Genomic DNA, 20,756 nt, shown 5'->3' on the forward strand with positions numbered 1-20,756 from the left:
GCCAGAATACAATATTTGCTGATCTGTTTGGTCGAGTGGTTAACATATTCGTTCTTCAACCAACAGAGATTGTTCCCATCCCGCAGTTGCTATGACAATATTATTGACTATCTGAGGGAAGCTATCAATTTCATAGCCCAGTGTGACCACTGAAGTGCGTATTGGAGGCCGGAAGTGGGTTGATAGAGTTTATTGATATAAATTCTCAGCCTACCCACAGTACTATAGGTTTGCAAAAATATTTCTTAGATGGGAATCATATAAAAGGCAAGATTTTTTTTTTCCAATTGATTATTACAGCGTCAATCGACCTTTAGTGATGACAAACAGGGTCCTTTTGAAAGAACCTGGAATTTTTAATTCAGAAACTCTTCAAAAAGTCAGAGAACACACGTATAAGTACATACTAGTTAGAGATAGAAACGTCGCTTAAGTTAACATGTAGTTGGCCCTTGGAATGCATCCAGACTAGGGATGATGGAAAAGTACAGGGTGTCCCAAAATTCACGCAAGAGGTAATTTTGATAGAAAACACAGGTTTTAAATTAAAAATTGTAATTTCTTATTGATTCATAAAGTATACAGTATAGGGTTATGCATGGAATAGCATATCGGGTAAATGGCCTCCATGGCTTTGCTGGCACATACGCAATCTTTTGTCGAAAATTTCCATGACCGTTTGCATAAATGTGGCTGAATTTCGTTAATACAGCACTCAATTTCCTCCTTCAAGGCGTGGGTGGACGTGGGCTTGTTGACATAAACCTTTGAGTCACATGATCTGGGCGGCCAATTCAGATCACCAAAACGGGAAATTACATGACCAGGAAATGACTCATGCAGTAATTGAATTGTTTCCCGGGCTGTATGGCATGTGTCACCGTCTTGTTGAAACCACATGTCGTCCATATCCATATCTTCCAATTTAGGCACAAAAAACTGGATTATCTTGTCGCGATAGCGAGCACCATTAACTGTTATTGCCTTACCAGCCGCATTTTCGAAGAAGAATGGACTGATGATGCCTCCAGCCCAAAATCCGCACCAAACAGCGACACGTTCTGGATGCATTTGTTTCTCAGCAATCACTCGTGGATTTTCTGAACCCCAAATGCGACAATTTTGTCGATTAACGAAGCCATCAAGATGAAAATGAGCCTCATCGCTGAAGATGATTTTGTTCGAAAAATAAGTATCCACTTGTTGTTCCATAATCCATTCAACGAACTCTCTTCGCTCTGTGTGGTCAGTAGGCTTCAGTTCGTGAGTCAGTTGAACTTTGTAAGCATAAAGATGAAAATCTTTCGTGAGAATACGCTGTAGAGAGCATCTCGAAATGCCCAATTCACGACCACGGTGCCGAATTGATGTTCCTGGACTCTCAGCAACACTCTCACGAACTGCTTCGATGTTTTCTGTTGAACGACTTGTTGAAGGACGGCCAGAGTGTATAAGATCACTAATTGATCCAGTTTTCTTGAATTTTTTAAGTAATCTTTTCACAGTTGATGAAGTTAAGTCACCATTCCGACCATATTTTGTACGAAAATTGCGAACTGTAGCTGCCAAACCTTCATTATTTTTAAAATATTGCTCAACAATGAAAATGCGTTGTTCTTTCGTGTAGCGCTCCATTTTTAATAACCTTGAACTGTCAGCAGTCACGCTGTCTTTTTTTTTTTTTTTTATCGTTGGCAACACTTTACCGCACAAATGGCGCTAAATTTAAATCTTGCGTGAATTTTGGGACACCCTGTAGATTCGAGATTTCTAAATTCCCTATTAAGAAAGACAACTCTTGCTTCTTTAATTATAAATTAACGAATGCAGAACGAATACAATGACAATGATTTATTTATCATTGTCATTGAATTACTGATATGTTATCTTAAGCGATGCACATGACAGTATGAAAGTACTCAATAATTAAGTTTATATCATTATCAACAGCCTATTAACAATTTGCAATTTTCCTCCAAATTCATCTGCTATATGTCAGGACTACAACACTGCCAGAAATTATATATTAGTAATGTAGGGCACTTTAAACTGCACCAGTCTATCTACATCTTAGTATTTCTCTGGGAATAGATATCTTGCCATCTTGGTATCAAGCATCAGTTTGAATAAATATACTGCTTTAGATTAATTCTGTTCACAGATTTATGAATGCTAAGAATGTTTATTGTCTGTCTGTTCACTGGGCATCTAGAGATGCCGTATGGTCACTCCGATGCTCGATGATGTTCCACACTAGGCATCGCCATATAGTCCAGTTTGCCCTTCTGGCAGCCTCAACTCTCTGAAGATCAGTGACTCCACACACGCCATCCATCCATCTCATTGATGGTCTACCCCTGCCTCTTTTTCCAGGAACTTTACCTTCTATTACTGTTCTGAGAAGTCCTCCTTCCATTTTTTCTACGTGTCCAAAATATTTTAACTTTCTTCTGTCAATATCCATAAGGAGCCTAAAAGTTCTACTAATCTTTTCTAACACCCATTCATTTGTACGCCTTTCAGTATATGATATCCTCAACAGCCTTCTGTAATAACACCACATCTCAAAAGCAGATATCCGTTTCTTATCTGACTTCTTTAGGTTCCAAGTCTCGTATCCATAAGTCGCTGTTGGATAAACAACTGCATCTAAAATCCTCAACTTTGTTCCAATGGAGATAGATTCATCCTTCCAGATTTTAGACAGGTCTCTGACTGTTGTTTTAGCCATTCCTAAACTTTTTTCTGACATCTTCTGAACAGCAATTCTTCACATTAATAATGGATCCCAGGTACTCAAACTTGCTGACTTCCTCAATTCTTTCTCCATTAAGATACACTTGTTTCTCAAGAGCTTCTCTGTTTGTTTTTCCTTTGAGAACCATGATCTTTGTCTTGCTAGAATTGAGTTGAAGTCCTCTGTTATTACTGATCTTGTTAACTTTATCAAGAATTAGTCCTAGTTCTTCCATGTCATTACATGGAAGAACTAGGACTGTATTCATCAGCATAACTCAGATTACTGATCAATCTACCTCCTATCGTAATTCCTGTCCTGAGCTCATCCAGTGTTTCACGCATGATGTCCTCTGCATATATACTAAACAAGTGAGGCGAAAGTAAACATCCTTGTCTAACTCCTTTTCCAACTTGAAGCCAGTCAGTCAATCCAACACCTGTTCTTACTGTGGCTTCTTGTTCCTTATACAAGTTGGCTATCAACCTGATAGTGTGTTGAGGAAAACCCATTCTTTTCATTACTTCCCACAGTTTGACATGCTCAACACAGTCAAAAGCTTTAGAGTAGTCTAAGAAACACATTACCAGAGGGAGTCTGAATTCTTTATATTTTTCTATGATCTGTCTAAGGCAAAGGATCTGATCTCTGGTGTCCCTACCTTTCCTAAAACCTGCATGTTCCTCGGACATCTCTGCCTCAACTTTGGCCTCAATCCTATTTAGCATGATCTTTAATAAAATTTTGCTTGCATGAGGTATCAAACTAATAGTTCTATAATTCTTGTATGCCTTCATATCACCTTTCTTGTGTAGTGGTATGAAAACTAACTTCTTCCAGTCTCTAGGCCATGATCCTGTCTCCCATATCCTTGTAATCAATCTATGAAACACTCTTATCCTCCATTCCCTGTGGCCTTAATTAACTCTGCTGGGATTTCATCTGCACCTGGAGCCTTATTGCTGTTGAGCTGCTTAACTGCTCTTTCCACTTCATGCCTAAGTGGAGGAGGTTCCAAATCAAAATTTTCTTGGTGGGAGGACTCCATATTTTCTTTATCCACTCTGCTGTACAGTTCCTCACAGTATTCTTTCCATCTGTTTTTGATTTCCAACTCTTCTGTTAGTAATAATCCATTCCTCTCTTTGATGACATTCAATTTAGGCTTGAACTTGTGCTTTAAGTCACGAATTAAATGAAACATCCTTTTATAATTATGCCTTCTCATCTGGAACTCTATTTCTTCACATTTATTAGTATAGAACTTTTCCTTGTCCTGCTTGATGGCTCTTCTGATTTCTCTATGTAATCTCTTGTATTCTTCGGTCCCTGTGTCTCTTTGTTTTTCCAACCGCCTTCTTTTGATTAGTTCCCATGTTGAATTTGATATCCATGGGTCTGATATTATTATAGCAATGTTTATTGCTATAATAATAATAAGCGAACGCTTTTTTATTCACGTATAGGGAGTGGGCGAGGCCTTTAAACCCTATCTAGCTTTTGGAGACTGAGTGAGGAGTTCAGTCTCCATCTGTAGCCAATCAAAGATAGCTGGCCAACCAACTTTCACCAGATTTAGGATATAGTTAATTTTTACATTGTCATGGAGCTTCTTTTTCAATAGGTTTAATCGTTTATATATGACTAATCGGTTACTGTAATATGTGATATGTTTTGCACTCGACAAATGATTCTGTAGGAAAAAAAATGGGACTGCTCGTTATATATTTGTAGGTGTTTGAATGTTCCTCTGTTCATATACAGCCACCAAGTTTCAATGATATTTAACTAACTGATTATTTATTTATAAAAAGCATAAGCAGCTCGTGGGCAACCTATTCTACACAAATATAAGCTGACTTCAAAGCTTCAGCTAAAAATATGCAAAAAAATCCTTTATGGAATTTCTCTTGATATAAAAGAGAAACGATCCAAAACGTTCGCAGGTTTATTTATATCTATAAATTTCTCTGATAGCAATGCTTATTGGAATACTTGAAGCGTTAAAATCAAAACTTCTGCGGATCACATTTGAAAATTAATTATTTAATAGCCTATGTTATTAGTTTGATTCTAGTCGCCGGCTACAGAAACTTTTTATAAGCTTTTTTTCGACCAGTTTCCCGAGTTTGTCGATCTCTCCAGGTTTTGTCTCCCGGAAACTCGGATTTTTCATCCTGTAAACTCTAGAAAATCAACCATGGAACCCACACTGTTTCAGATATTTAGAATATTGTGTTAGGGTTAGGGACCATGAAATGGGTCCCTATCAGAGATGATAGCCTTGGGCTAGCATCTCTGATTGGTTTCCAATGGAGACTGAACTGCCCACTCATTCTCAAAAGAGTTAGATAGGGCTAAAACGGCCTCACCTACTCCCTATAAGGGAATAAAATGCTTAGCTGATTTTTTTTAATAGATAGCCATAGCCTTCATGCTGTATCTTTTAAAACACTCCAACTTTTCGGTTGCTTTTATAATGTTAGATATTGAAATACATCTTGCCATCAAACGCATTTAAGACAAGTTTGATTACCATCTATCATAGGTATAGAAATAATGTTAATGTTTTATTATTTTTTAAATTTATTTTTGGGTGTAACCATGTAAAAATGACACTGGCTTTCATAGCTCTAGACTTCAGAAAGAAATATCGTTATATGGTCCATTCTAGTTGCCTACTTGAAGAATTTTTCAGTTGTATCTCGATTTGTTGGATCTTTGGCATAGGCAGTTGGTTATTTCCTTCTAGAAACTCGAGTTTTTACTCCGCTAACTTAAGACAAATTGACCATAGATATTACAATTTTAGACAATAAATTTAATGTTAAGCTCACGGACACGAGATGGCGGCAATTGTGTGTCGTACTCTCCTCAGCAGATGAATACGAAAGTCATTAACCATCAGACAAAAGTTTCTGCCTTGTACAGTAGATGGGATCGCATCTGTGAGCAGGCGTTGTGTGGCAGCCAGAACAAAACAAAACAGACTTGATTCTTTTCAGGAATCTGTTCTTGGGCCACTGCTGTTTAATTTGTACATAGATGATAGGAAATTATTTGAGGGGTACCATTCAGTTGTTTGCTGGCGATGCAAAGTTGGGTTGAGCAATAGTTAATGCAGATGGTGTTAAAAATTTACAGAATAATTTGGATAAACTGATAGTCTGGGCAAAATAAGAATAGATGTCAGTTTAATGTTGCAAAGTGTAAAGTTATGCATTTCCGGGTGAAAAGTTTACCAGCTGTATACAAAATTGATGGAACCGTACTACAGGAAACTGACAAAGCCAGAGAGATTTGGTAGTGTTAATGGATTGTGAGTTGAAGTTTTAAGGGCACATAGCAAAAATGGCTAAGCAGTATCGAATTACTTTGTTACTGAAGAATACTTTGACGCCAGAGACTAGGAAGTTATTGTTCCTCCTTGTCGAGCCTTGATAATGCTCCATGTTAACTGTTGATATGGTTACCTGGGTTTCTTGGCCAACAGGAAAAGATGGAGAGAATCCAGAGGATACTGATCAAGATGATAGGGCTATGGAATTAACCTTACGAGAACAGGTTGAAGATCTGTGGGTTACAATTAATTAATTTATTAATTATCGTATGACGATACAGCGACCGTGAGTTCCCTTTTGCGGCAATGTACGGCACCATCTTAGTTTCCCCCAAATTTTATCCGGGCTCTGGAACCGGCATAGCTGACGAATCAGACTTATGGGTGGGTCAGTATTCCTGACTGTAATCCGTGTGTGTCCACGGGCCGATTTGCCTACTTGCGGGATGAAAAATCTCCAATAAACTAGCGGAAAAACCATGCTGTCTATGCCCAAGACCGGCTAACTTGGCTATGGCTGAGGAAGATGTTCCTCACGTCGTCGATGGGAATCGAACCTAGGAGATTCCTTCCCCAGGCATATGGTTGCGAAGCGCAAAGCCACTAGGCTAACCGCGCGGACTGTGGGTTACAAAAATTGATTGACTGGAGGGAAAGGGGTGATATGATTGAGACATACAAATTACTAAAGGGTTTCTACAAGATTAATGCAGAGGAAATTATTCAGAACAAGTATGGTGGGAGACTAGGAGCTATCATTGGAAATTAAGCAAGAGTGTAGTCAGCAAAGGTGTTAGAACTAGATATTTTGCTTGGAGAGTGGTGAATGAGTGGAATAGATTGCTAGAGTCTGTTGTGGATGCCATGACTATGAATAAGTTCAAAACAAAAATATGATAGATACTGCTCAAATGCTGGATAGTGCTTTTCATAATGCTTGAGCCTCCCTAGATTAGTCTAAGGCCTCCATAGAGTATCCCGTAATAATAATAATAATAATAATAATAATAATAATAATAATATAACATGAAATCATTTAACTTTGGTTTCTTTAATTATTTTATATGTATATATATATTTTTCTGTTTCCTGAACAGTCATCTGTCCCTCTACTGTCAACCATCCTAATTGTGCATAATCAATAAGATTACTGTTAGTGGTGCAATTTTCTGAATGTGATTGAGTATCGCTTTTAATTTTTCGTGTTTTTTTTTTTTTTTTTCCCGCTCTTCTTTTTTATATGTAATTATTGGTGAATTATGCCTCAGATGGTAAAATCATATCTGATTTATTTGATGTCAACATTACACACACACATATTCACAGCGGTTTATTCATCAGATCCTGTCCGGCATTAAATGAAAATTAGTTTATATCGTCGTCATTTTATTTAATTTGCGTATTAATATTGAATTATTGCGTATATTGAATTGTGCTGAATTTATCATCTAATCGATACATCTGATATGTAAGTTTTGCCCTCAATTTATTTAACCGTTCGTATAATTAAGTTATGAATTAAAATTATCAAAAACAGTTTTTCATTAATACCGAAAGAAATATAATAAATGTTTGCTTTCAGCCTAAATGCAGTGTATGCTTCTTAAATTGTATTCCGCAAGACCCAGGGATTCTCCAAATCATACTGACATTTATAACTTAGATGAGGTTTCTGAAAAATGCTTTCAGTGAATGGGGAGATTACATTCTGAGAGAAACTATGGACGTCCTCGATCATTGAACGTTAGGGGTTGTGATTCATCAGTTATTACGCACAGTGAAGACGTCAGTATTATAGTGTATTGAATTATTTTACCAATAAGAATAAACAGCATAAGTTCGATTTCTTTCGAAACGAAAATGTTAGTGGACCTATTATTGGCGTTGGAGTTGAATACTTCCAGTTTCAGCGATACAGTAAATGTACTTACGTACAAATGATCTCCCATAGATGGAACAAGTTTAGGAGATAGGCTTTTCATAGATAACTGAGAATTTGTTAAACCAAATATCCAGACTACATAGCGAGCATGGAAGAAGCATCAATCACATGACACTGGGAGAAGTAGGCAAAACACAAGACACTGGCGATTAGCAAACAAGATTACAATGAAAAAAAAGTACTAAAAATCAACAAAAACATCAAATATCACACAATACATGAAACAATAATAAAAAAGAAACCAGTAGTAAGTAAAAACCTGCGAAAAAAATACAGTATCGCTTAAATCACAACAGGCACCATGCTGGTGATGATCAGCCTGTAGAATCTACACTCCAGGGGAAGGCACCTTCCTAACGTGAGAGGGTTGAATCTCCTTATTCAAGTTGATTTGAACTCAGCCTTTTGGCTGGAGAACAGATATGCTAATCCCTTGGCTAGTGGCACACCCAGGGGGGGCAGCCCCCCCCCAAAAGAAAAAGGAAAAAAAACACTACAAAATTTTCCCAAAATCTTTTCCTAATTAAAATTCATTTTTTAATTTATGTTGTGTCTTGTCATCTATTTCTATACTACTTATGAATTAGCGATCATTGCAGATGCTCAGTCATAAGCCATATTCTCAAATCATCTACTCAACTCAGGCCTTCCCCAAGATTAAATTCTAAGTGTGCTACTGCCCTTGGCCAACTAGGCTGGTCTTCAATTACTTGAACAACCTAATGTCTTCCTGTAAATTTCATGCAGTTTTATAATAAGATTACCACAAAAACTCAACAAAATGAAAATCAAAATACAGTTAGATAAAAATAAAAGGAATTAGCTGATTTTTTTAACAGCTAACTGATGACTATATTACATTCTACAAAGAAACCAGCAAATATTATCATTTGACAAAAAAAAAAGAAAAAAAAACCCACACAGATACTAAAAGGTTTGAAAAATCACAATAATAATAATAAACCAGATAAACAAACAAACAAAACACCAGAAATCTAAATGCCAGATAAAATACGAAACCTAACAAACAATCTGACATTTTCAATGGAAAAACCCACCGTAAAACCCCATGCAAAACAAAAAACATCCATACCAGTATCAGAAAGAAACTACCAAGAAATGAAACACATTGCCAAGCACCTTAAAACTTGGTACCCACATTTCAGCTGTTGCCTTTTTTTTTTGGTATAGGTGTGTTTTTATGCATTTCTGGTGATATGTTGGTTTCAGTGACTTGAAAAGATCAGGTTAGATCTCTTGAAGGTTCCTGGCTTTTGAGAGAGGTATACCACATACATAAAGACACTCTAAATACACACACATATTACCATATTGAATGACCAAGATGAAGCATCTTTCATGTAAATAGTAACAGAAGCAGTTGATTCGAAATTTTTCTCTCAGTAACCTGAAAGAATTTTATTATTATGCATTAGAAGAAAGAGTGACTGTGGAAGAATAATTTTACTGAGTAATTTGCACCACCCTTCTGCAATGGAGTTATGATACATTCTTTCCATTCCTGTGAGATCCTGAGTAAGTTGAGACTCAAATTATACAAACAAATCCAGGGTCAAGTCAGTTTGGCTATACATTCCTTTAACATGAATGCTGATATCCCATTTGTTCCTATCGCTGAATTCTTATCCAGATTATGCAACAGCTCTAGAACCTCCTTTTCAAGCACTTTTATCTCTTCATCCAATGTAGTGGTAGCAGTGGGTGCTATTACACCAGGATGATAGATCTTGAAGTGAGCACTCACCATTTGAACAACCTCACCTACCTATTAGAAGTAGGTGAGGTTGTTCAAATGGTGAGTGCTCACTTCAAGATCTATCATCCTGGTGTAATAGCACCCACTGCTACCACTACATTGGATGAAGAGATAAAAGTGAACAACCTCATTTGAACAACCTCACCTACTTCTAATAGGTAGGTGAGGTTGTTCAAATGGTGAGTGCTCACTTCAAGATCTATCATCCTGGTGTAATAGCACCCACTGCTACCACTACATTGGATGAAGAGATAAAAGTGCTTGAAAAGGAGGTTCTAGAGCTGTTGCATAATCTGGATAAGAATTCAGCGATAGGAACAAATGGGATATCAGCATTCATGTTAAAGGAATGTATAGCCAAAACCGACTTTACCCTGGATCTGTTTGTATAATTTGAGTCTCAACTTACTCAGGATCTCACAGGAATGGAAAGAATGTATCATAACTCCATTGCAGAAGGGTGGTGCAAATACTGATGTAAAGGTTTTAGAGAAATTGGTGAGAACTCGCATATTGAAATGGATGGAACAAAATATACTTTGCAAGGAACAGTATGAGTTTACTAAAGGGAGGTCATAGCTGAACAATTTGCTCATATTTTATCATGTTATGGCTGAGTTGGATGAAGAGGATGAATACACTCTGATACTGTTGGACTTTGCCAAGGTTTGATAGAATACTACATGAAAAGCTTTTGCATAAACTAAATAATATGGGATTGGAATATAAACTATTGGCATGGATAAGGGGGGTGGCTGACAGCAGGTAGCAGAAAGTGGTATATAGGGAATATGAATCTGATTTAAGGTGACCAGTGGTGTGTTCCAAGGATCAGTCCTTGGATCATTATTGTTTAATCTAGATATTAATGTATGACTTATTTTTCACGGTATTAACAACACCACACAATTTTATCAAAGAGATGTTTTATTAACGCTTATATTTCGCTGATTTTCAACTCAGCATCATCAGAGCACAACACACTTGTCCATGCGACAGTGAGTGAGCAAAACAATATAATTGCAAAAGACAAAAGATCTAAAGTCCTATTTTTGGCACCCTCTGATGAAAAAAACAAAAAAACAACTATGCAGGAGTTTTTCTTAGGATAACAGTCTCCCAAATTTTTGGCAAATTAATGCAGCCATATTTGTTAAGGTTGGGAGAATTCTTCAAAGCCATTGCTGACTCAAAAAATAATCTTTCAGATCTATAACTACTAAATAGCACATACGTTTTCCTCCATCTAATCCTTTGTGAAGGAGTGTCCAAAGCGTGGTCTGCCAGTCCCGACTTGCCATAGTAATAGTAGCGAATGTATCTTTCATGTTCTTCCAGGTGGATGTTCACTGATCTTCCTGTTTGCCCATAATAGGCCAAGTCACAGTCACAAGGAACTTCATACACTCTTGGGTGTGCTAAAGGGTGAAGTTTATCCTGTGACTTGGCCTATTATGGGCAAACGGGAAGATCAGTGAACATCTGCCTGGAAGAACATAAAAGATACATTCGCTACTATTACTATGGCAAGTCGGGACTGGCAGACCATGCTTTGGACACTTCTTCACACAGGATTAGATGGAGGAAAACTAATGTGCTATTTAGGAGTAGTTATAGATCTGAAAGATTATTTTTGAGTCAGCAATGGCTTTGAAGAATTCTCTAATGCAACATTAACAAATATGGTTGCATTGATTTGCCAAAAATTTGGGAGACTGTTATCCTAAGAAAAAATCCTGCATAGTTGTTTTTTGTTTTATTTTTTTATTTTATTATTTATTTATTTTTATTATTTTTTATTTTTTCGTTAGAGGGCACCAAAAATAGGACTTTAGATCTTTTGTCTTTTGCAAATATATTGTTTCGCTCACTCACTGTCACGTGTACAAGTGTGTGTTGTGCTCTGATGATGCTGAGTTAAAAATCAGTGAAATATAAGTGTTAATAAAACATCTCTTTGATAAAATTGTGTGGTGTTCTTAATACCATGAAAAATAAGTCTTGAATAACCATCAACACCTAAGCTTATCTGTTAGACTATATATTAATGATATTGGAAAGGGGATGACAGGAGATCTTCAGTTGTTAGCTGATGATGAAGCATAAATAAACAGGGAAATCAGAGATGCTACTAATATGCACATTTACAGGGTTAATTTGAATAGGCTAGAAGTGTGGCAAATGAAAATGGCTATCAGTTCAATGTTAGTAAGTGTAAAGTTGTGGACTTTGTGATGTTAAGATTTCCATTGGCATGTTATATTAATGGATATGAGGTCACCCACCAATTCAGAGGAGACACAGCAAAAATTGCAAATACAACTCAGAGGAAAATTGTAGTGTTGAAACAAATTTTATAAGGTCTTGATACGACCACATTTAGACTACTATGCACACATTGGGTCTCCTGGGTTCCAAATGGATAAAGAAGCTGTGAAAATGTAAAGTTTCATTCTCCTGTCTACCAGTGTCTGGTAAACAGGATAACAAGAGGTGGTATGATAGAAATGTGTGAACTTGGGTGTTAGAGGATATTAGTTGATGAAAATTTTCATTGTATAGAAGGTGGTTAAAGGAAAGATGCATCCATGTAAGTTAAGTTTGTGTTCAGTTAAGAAAGAGGTGACAGATAGCTAGATTTTTCTCTTACAGAGCAGTGATTGGTGGAACATTTGCCTGTTGGAGTAGTGAGGGCATCTGGTGCAATTGAGTTTTTAAGAGAAAGTATGAAAGCTGATGTGTGACTTTCCTCAGGGAGTTGATGATTCCCTGAGGAAGGTCACACATCAGACACCTCCATGTGTCTGATCATAATAAAATCTAATATTAAGCACCTCTGTAGCGCAATTGGAAGAACGACGGTACATTGCGCCATTCGATTAGAAAAGGCCTAAGTTCGATTCTCGTCATGACAGGAGGAATCTTTATATGGACTTTTTCAACTGAAGGTGAGTTAGCTGATCTCATACAGAAGTAGCAGGGTTTTTTCTCCCAGAAACTCAGGTTTTTCATCCCGCATACAGACAAATCAGCCCTTCAGAACACATGCAATTTGCAGACAAAAAAAACCCAAAAAACTAGCTATAGTGGTTTTTGTGGTAGTGGTTGTGATGGGCAGTAGATGGCGTTGATGTAGGTGATTGGTAGTAGAGGTTCTGTGTAGTAGTAGAAGCAGAGAGTTGTACAGTGGGTGTGCCTCCCATGAATAATAAAAATAGTTCATTCTAAATGAAGGGTGATGAGCTGGCAATTTGGGATTTTGCTGTAATCAAATTTTTAACATGCATCATGCATTTTAAACTAATTTTTAAAGATTTTCTCAACTCTTCTTTACTAAATATTACGTTAAGAGAATAACGTAATATTTTATTAAGACTTTGTATTTTAGGGCAATGTATCATCCTTCCAGAGGTGGAGTCCGGGGAGGTGCCGATCAGTTCAGTTGGGAAAATGTGAAAGCAGACAAGCATAGAGAGAATTATTTAGGTAAGAAGTTAAACAGAAAAAGTGGAGTTGATTAATTAATCAATGTTTAATGCCAGTATGTTCCATTTTAGTTATCTAATCTTGACTACTTTCATCTTCCTCATATTCTATATATAACTGTTTGTTTATATTTTCATACAGCAGATGTGACATTTACAATAAATTCTAATAGTTCTTTGTCAGTGAACTAACTTTGAAATCACCAATTTGAAAGGAATGTACTAAATTGAAAACAAGTTTCTTAAATGTCAAACTTGCACATAAAAGATTGCAAAACTCATGGAATATTATTGCTTGGGGTAGGGGGTAAGAAGTTAAGATCAAAGTAGGAAGTGACACATTTCTTAAAAGGATAAAAATTGTATTCTTGAGGGAAAACACAATGAGGAATGATGTTCCAGAGGACAGAGATACAGTAATCTACCATTTATCTGATCTTCAAAACAAGATCTTCAATTAACCAACTCTTCTTAGATGTCAACCTAACCTCATGCAGCACCATGTAATTGTACCTTCACCTATCCAACCCTTCAGTTATCAGAATGACAAATTGCCTCCTGCTGTGGTCAGATTAACAAGTAGATTATTGTACATTCATAAGAGGAGTTCAGTAGGTATCAAGCTGGGCAATGAATGAATGTCGATTTGCAGCTGCTAATATTCTTAGTCTTGGAATAAAGTGGAAGAAACAAAGAAATGTCATCAAAATAACTATCAAAGTGACACAGAGTAGAACAGCTGAATGTCTATGAAAGAACGTTCATAGTGAACCTATGAAAGAGTCATCGCTTAATCATATTATGATCTTCTGGATAGCCAGAAAAGAAAAGAGAGCACTTGTGATGAGTGAGAATTTTTAGTTGACAAGTAGAAAAAAATTGGAATAGGAGTTTTATTTTACCCATCAGTTTTAATTACATAATACCAATTGTATGGCATGCTCTTTGTTTACCTCATCATGTGTGCTTTTTCAGTTATCACTGATTTGGTCGTATTTCATTACTGCACACCAGCCATTTGCAACATGGTAACCTAAAATAGATGTGCATTGGATAGCAGTAATTTGCTTATTTTGTATTTGAATAGGAGAAAAAAAAATTTCTTGCATGTGGGCTTTTCAGGGCCAGATATGAATTGTTGATAGTTTTTTAATTTGTTCCAAGTGCAGTGTGGGCTAGGTGGGAAGGTGGAGTTTTTGTCTCAGCCACTTTTGGAGATCCAAACGAGGAAAACAGTAATGTCTCTCTTTCTCTGATATTTAAATTAGTTAAACTTTATCAGGAGGAGTTTAACATTTAACATCAGTCTTATGCCTGTAATCTGCAGAGTATTAGAAAAGAGGTAGTTCATAAGCTGGTTTGCCTCTGCTGATTTACAAAGCTCGTGATATTACATTAGCTGGCTAAAAATCAGTTTCCAGAAAAAAAAAAAAAATCCTTTCCATTGTTATCTAAGACTGACTAACTTGACCTCATTAAGTGGGAATAAAGATTCCCATTAAATGTGATGTGAACCAGGTCTTTTTTTCAGGCAAGTAAGCATTGAATATAATCATAATAATGACCAGTGGCAGTTCGTCCATGAGGGCTGCAGCCCCTCCAATATAAAATGAAAGATCTTGTTTCATTATTGTCGTTCTTAAATTTTTATATATTTTTCTAAATTATATTAATTTAGAAAAATATATAAAAATTTCTAAATTTCTAAAAACCGTTATTTCTTGTTTGTAATACATTATCGCTTGATATTATTTTATATAATTCATTTTGTAGCAATAATTGTATTTTGCAATAGTCAATGTGCTGTGCAGGCTAGGGCTAGCATCAATACTGTCTAGTATACTCAGTGCTGTAGCTGCATTCAGTGCAGACCGCACTGCATAGTGGAGATAACACGTGATTTATGTGCAGTTTGGGCTGATAGCATTGCAGCCAGAGCCAGCGCTAGGGTCTTTGCTGCCCGCATGCAATGCTATCTAAGCGCCCCTGTAACAATCTGGGCATGAAAAAATTTAAATTATTTGAAATTTCTTAAATAAATTTTGACAGAACAGCCACACGTTGGTTCACTAAATGTAACGAACCGTGGGTGTTGATTAGGCAGGATAATCATTAAAAACCCCGAATATTCAAAAAATTCTCAAAAGTTAAAGCAAATTTTGATAAAGCCACTTCACTTTAATTGTTGAATATAATGATACAGGGATTATAGCCTTCTCACTGACCTGAATCGCTAACAAAATTAAAATGAATTTTAATTAAAGTTAAAATATATTTGAACTAAAGTTTAAAAAATTCTTCATTTTACAAGTTACTAAAATTTTTACAAGTTACTTGTAAAAAATGTTTAATAATTTTTATAAGTGGAACTATCTTTTAGGAAAATAAAAGAAACTCAAGATAGAATGAGAAAATAAGAAAAGAATTCAGAAATAATTAGAACATTTAATATAAGTATTCAAAAAATAACAACTTTACAGAATAAGAGAAAATAAATTAAATTACATAAATATGCTTGAAATTTTTTAAATTCAAATTTTAGGGTTTTTGATTTCATATTCACAAAATTAGAAATAATGGTCTTAACGTCTAATTCCGCACATATATCATTTTCAATAGCTATTAACGCCAAACTAACAAGCCTTTTTTGTGACATACTTGTTCTTAAGTAGGTTTTAATCAATTTCAACTTGATTAAAACCTACAAAGGAACGTTCACCGCCCGCTACACTAACAGGTAAGGTTAATAGTATTCTTAAAGCAATTGAAAAGTTATGGAAAGATAAATTATTGGACACAGTAAAATTAAGAATATCGAAAGGGTTTTGAATATTTAAATTATCCTTCCGAAAAATATCCCGGAAAGCACGTAACTCGTCATATAGTTCTATTGCATTTACGTCTTTATTGTCGCTGTCCTTCTCTAAATCTCTAGATCTTTCTTAAAACTTCATTATTAATTTGTAGTAATCTATACAAGAAATTGAAATTATCATATTATGTTTTTAGTTGTTCAAAACGTTCTATTAACGAACACATTGCAATGTCTAGAAGTGTATAAAACACATTGACTCTAAATTTATCTTCTGGCAATTGTGGTGTTTCGTCGTGATGCTCGTAGTCAAATTGTTGTGTCTTCTTCCGTCGTTGAACTTCTGTACCAGTTTTAAATTCTTGTTCTCCATCCACCTCTTCACTCAGTTCTTTTGCCGTTTTTAGAACTTCTTTAAAATTTGTATCTGATCGATACTCCTGTAAGAATATTTTTAACTTTCCGATAGATTCTAAATCAAGTGTAATGTTCATATTTTTGTCTTGAAGCATTTTACTCACAGGGTTTATTCTGTTAAGTAAATCATGCCAAGTTATAAGAGAGCAAATAAATTTGTAGTCCTTTATTTTAGCACATAATGTTTGTGCTTCATGCTGAGTTTCTTTATTAAGTTATATTTCCTATATTTCGTCCTAGTCACTAGGACATCTACGGGGATTACAAAAACAATTAACGTAACATATACACAAATAACAAACAATACTAAGCCCAACCACGTGGGTGACACTAAAGTCCTATCTAGGTAGAGCGCCCTCTAAGGGCAGTAGTAGGTGGCCTGGAATGTAAGGTGGGAACTCTGGTGATGAGTGTTTCCCAAATCTTCAGGAAGCTTAATGCAACCATATTTATTGAGATTTAGTTGGTTTTTGAGAGCTGCTGCTGCTTCTAAGAAAAGTCTGTCTTTCTTGAATTTGCTGTGGTGGAGCATGGTGGTTTTCTTCCATGATACTCTGTGGATGGTGTCCAAAACATGGTCAGCCAAGCCTGAATGGCCATAGTTGTGTTTGAAGATGTAAGACTTGTGTTCCTCTAGACGGATGGATGCTGATCTGCCTGTCTGTCCAAAGTACGCCAGCTTACAGGAACAGGGTACTTTGTAAACTCCAGGCAGAGAGAGAGGAGGGAGCTGATCTTTCGTAGAACGGATAAGGGTAGCCAGTTTGCAGTGGGGCTTATATGCTGTGTGTAGCTTGTACTGTTTTAGTATCTTGGCTATTTTTTCGGATGTGCCACGGATGTAGGGTATGGTGATGGCATTTTTAAATTCTTGTTGACGAGAAGGACGGGGAATGGGGGAGGAGTTGATTATTTTTTTTATGTGTTGATTATGTGGTTAAGCTCAGTAGTGAGGGCGGTTCCACTGGAACAAAGATTGTGGGCTCTCTTGGTAAGAGTTTTAATAATGCCATATTGTTGAGAGGGGTGGTGGTGGGAGAGTTTGTGAATGTCTCTGCCTGTGTGTGTGGGTTTTCTGTATACGGTGAAGGTAAGTGTATCATTTGGCAGGCGTGTGACTAAGGTGTCTAGGAAGGGTAAACAATTGTTCTTTTCCTTTTCCATAGTGAACTGGATTCTTGGATGTAGACTATTGAGATGACTGAGGAAGGAGTCTAACATGTCTGGGCCATGAGGCCAAATAGAGAACACATCATCTACATATCTTAGCCAGATAGAAGGTTTGAGTGGGGCTGAGTCTATGGCTCGTTTTTCGAAATCTTCCATATAGAAATTGGCAAGGGGGAGTGAGAGGGGGGGAACCCATGGCAATTCCCTCTATCTGCTTGTAGATTTTGTTGTTCCAAGAGAAATACCCAGAGTTAATGGCAAATGAAAAGAGATCTAAGATGTCAGAGGGAAAAACGTTTTCCAAGAGAGATAAGGTGTCAATTAAGGGAATATTGGTAAACAAAGAGGAGATATCAAAGCTTACCAATATGTCTGTCTTCTTCAAGGTTAAATTTTCTGTGAGGGCTTTAAAGTGGGTTGAGTTTTTTATATAGGAAGGGGACCTTCCGGTGAGGGGGATCAGAGAGTTGGCCAGCTGTTTAGATAGTCTATAGCAAGGTGCATTGGTAGCATCTACTATAGGCCTGAGTGGGGAGTTGGGTTTGTGGATTTTTTGGTAAACCGTATATTCGGGAGGGGGACGGGAGCGGAAAGGTTTAAGTTTTTTCATGACATCAGGGGGCCAGGAAGATACTTTTTTGAGTAAAATTTTTAGTTTCTTAACTTGTGTTTTTGTGGGGTCGTGTTCTAGCGGGATGTAGGTAGCACGATCGCAGAGGATAATGTTCATTCTTACAGTCGTTCTTAATACCAGTGAATACAATCGTAAGGTATCGTCATCACCAGAGCGGATAAGGGTAATGCCACAGTCGTTCTTAATACCAGTGAATATAATCGTAAAATGAACATTATCCTCCGCGATCGCGCAACCTACATCCCGCTAGAACACGACTCCACAAAAACACAAGTTAAGAAACTAAAAATTTTACTCAAAAAAGTATCTTCCTGGCCCCCTGATGTCACGAAAAAACTTAAACCTTTCTGCTCCCGTCCCCCCCGAATATACGGTTTACCAAAAATCCACAAACCCAACTCCCCACTCAGGCCTATAGTAGATGCTACCAATGCACCTTGCTATAGATTATCTAAACAGCTGGCCAACTCTCTGATCCCCCTCACCGGAAGGTCCCCTTCCTATATAAAAAACTCGACCCACTTTAAAGCCCTCAGAGAAAATTTAACCTTGAAGAAGACAGACATATTGGTAAACTTTGATATCTCCTCTTTGTTTACCAACATTCCTTTAATTGACACCTTATCTCTCTTAGAAAACGTTTTTCCCTCTGACATCTTAGATCTCTTTTCATTTGCCATTAACTCTGGGTATTTCTCTTGGAACAACAAAATCTACAAGCAGATAGAGGGAACTGCCATGGGTTCCCCCCTCTCACCCCCCCTTGCCAGTTTCTATATGGAAGATTTCGAAAAACGAGCCATAGACTCAGCCCCACTCAAACCTTCTATCTGGCTAAGATATTATTATTATTATTATTATTATTACCAAGGGCTACTCCAGGAGTCCTTAGACTCATCGAGGGAGGCCCTAAACATCATGTTCACACAGCTGTTCAACATTCTCACAGTATCTATCATACCTTGCCTTGAACTCGCTCACTGTCATAGCACCCACAACAGACTCTGGCAGCTTATTCCACTCATTTACCACTCTAAAAGTAAAGAACCCAGCTCTAACACCCCTGCTAACCACGCTCTTGCGCAGCTTCCATGGGTGTTCCCTAGTTCTCCCACCACCAGTCCTGATCTCAAAAATATTATCTGAATTAATCCTATAGAATCCTTTTAGCAATTTGAATGTCTCAATCATGTCTCCCCTTTTCCGCCTATCAACTAGTTTCTGCAACCCACAAATCTTCAACCTGTTCTCATATGGTTCATTCCATAGACCTGCTATCATCTTAGTCACTTGCCTCTGGATCCTCTCAACCTCCTCCCCATCAAGAAGGAACCGAGGTGACCAAATCTGGGCACAGTAGTCGAGATGAGGTCTTATCAGGGCTCAGTACAGAGGTACAATAACTTGTTTTTCTCTGCTCGTCAAGGTATTTTTCAACAACCAAGTGAGTTGATGAGCTGATTTAGCTACTTTCGCAATGTGCCCCCTAAACTTCATCTCCCTATCCACCAACACTCCCAAGTCACTGGCCTCATCAATCTCTTGGAGTACAGTTCCACCAATGTGGTATACTGCTGCTAATCTTTTCACTCCGAAATGCATAACCTTACATTTTGTCACATTAAATTGACATCCATTCTCCTTAGTCCAGAACTCTATTCTATCTAAGTCATCTTGCAAGACTTTCACATCTTCTGCATTCACTATCGCCCTACCCAACTTTGCATCATCAGCGAACAAATGAACTGTCCCACTTAGACCCTTCCCTATATCGTTAACGAACAGATTAAACAGCCGTGGTCCAAGAACAGAACCCTGTGGCACACCACTAGTCACAGGCCGTTTTTCGGACTCTACTCCTGAATAAACTACTCTTTGATATCTCTCCATCAACCAACCAGCTATCCATCTCACCAACCCTATATCCATTCCCATATGTTGTAGTTTACGGATTAGAATTCCATGTGGTATCCTGTCAAACGCCTTTGCCAGGTCCAGCAGTATCACTGTAAACCCATTTCCCTTATCCAGTTCAGCCGTCACCTTGTTATAAAACTTGAGCAAGTTACTGAGGCATGATCTACCCTTCACAATGCCATGCTGTCCTCTGTACAGTATCTCATTTTCATCAATCCATTCCTGTATTTTTCCCTTGACTACTTTCTCCAAGACCTTGACAACGACTCCTGATATGCTGATCGGTCGGTAATTTGCAACCATAGTCTTGGATCCTCCTTTATGCAGTGAAACTATTTTCCCCTCTTTCAAAGCCTTCGGGACTAAGCAAGACCTGAGACTCAGATTAAACAACATGGTCAAGGGCACTGATAATTCATTAGCCGCTTCATGCAAGACCCGTGCCGGTATACCATCCAACCCCAGAGATGTATTCACGTTAAGGTTCTGTAATAGACTATTCACCTCCACTTCATTCATCACAAT

The 20,756-nt window shown here is 37.3% G+C and overlaps 1 protein-coding gene across 1 annotated transcript in view; it reads left to right on the plus strand.

Moving 5' to 3' along the window:
* The first annotated feature begins 7,247 nt into the window (after positions 1 to 7,247).
* LOC150105424 (uncharacterized) overlaps positions 7,248 to 20,756 on the plus strand; it is a 114,992-nt gene continuing 101,483 nt past the window's right edge. The window contains exons 1-2 of the mRNA XM_090394801.1: positions 7,248 to 7,545; positions 13,185 to 13,282. Coding sequence (XP_090250927.1) covers positions 7,544 to 7,545; positions 13,185 to 13,282 — 100 coding nt within the window. The 5' untranslated portion in view covers positions 7,248 to 7,543. The remainder of the gene's footprint in view (positions 7,546 to 13,184; positions 13,283 to 20,756) is intronic.

The sequence above is a fragment of the Typopeltis vanoorti genome, chromosome 6, assembly GCF_054136105.1.
Source record: "Typopeltis vanoorti isolate ZY-2024b chromosome 6, IOZ_Tvanoo_1.0, whole genome shotgun sequence".
NCBI lineage: Eukaryota > Metazoa > Arthropoda > Arachnida > Uropygi > Thelyphonidae > Typopeltis > Typopeltis vanoorti.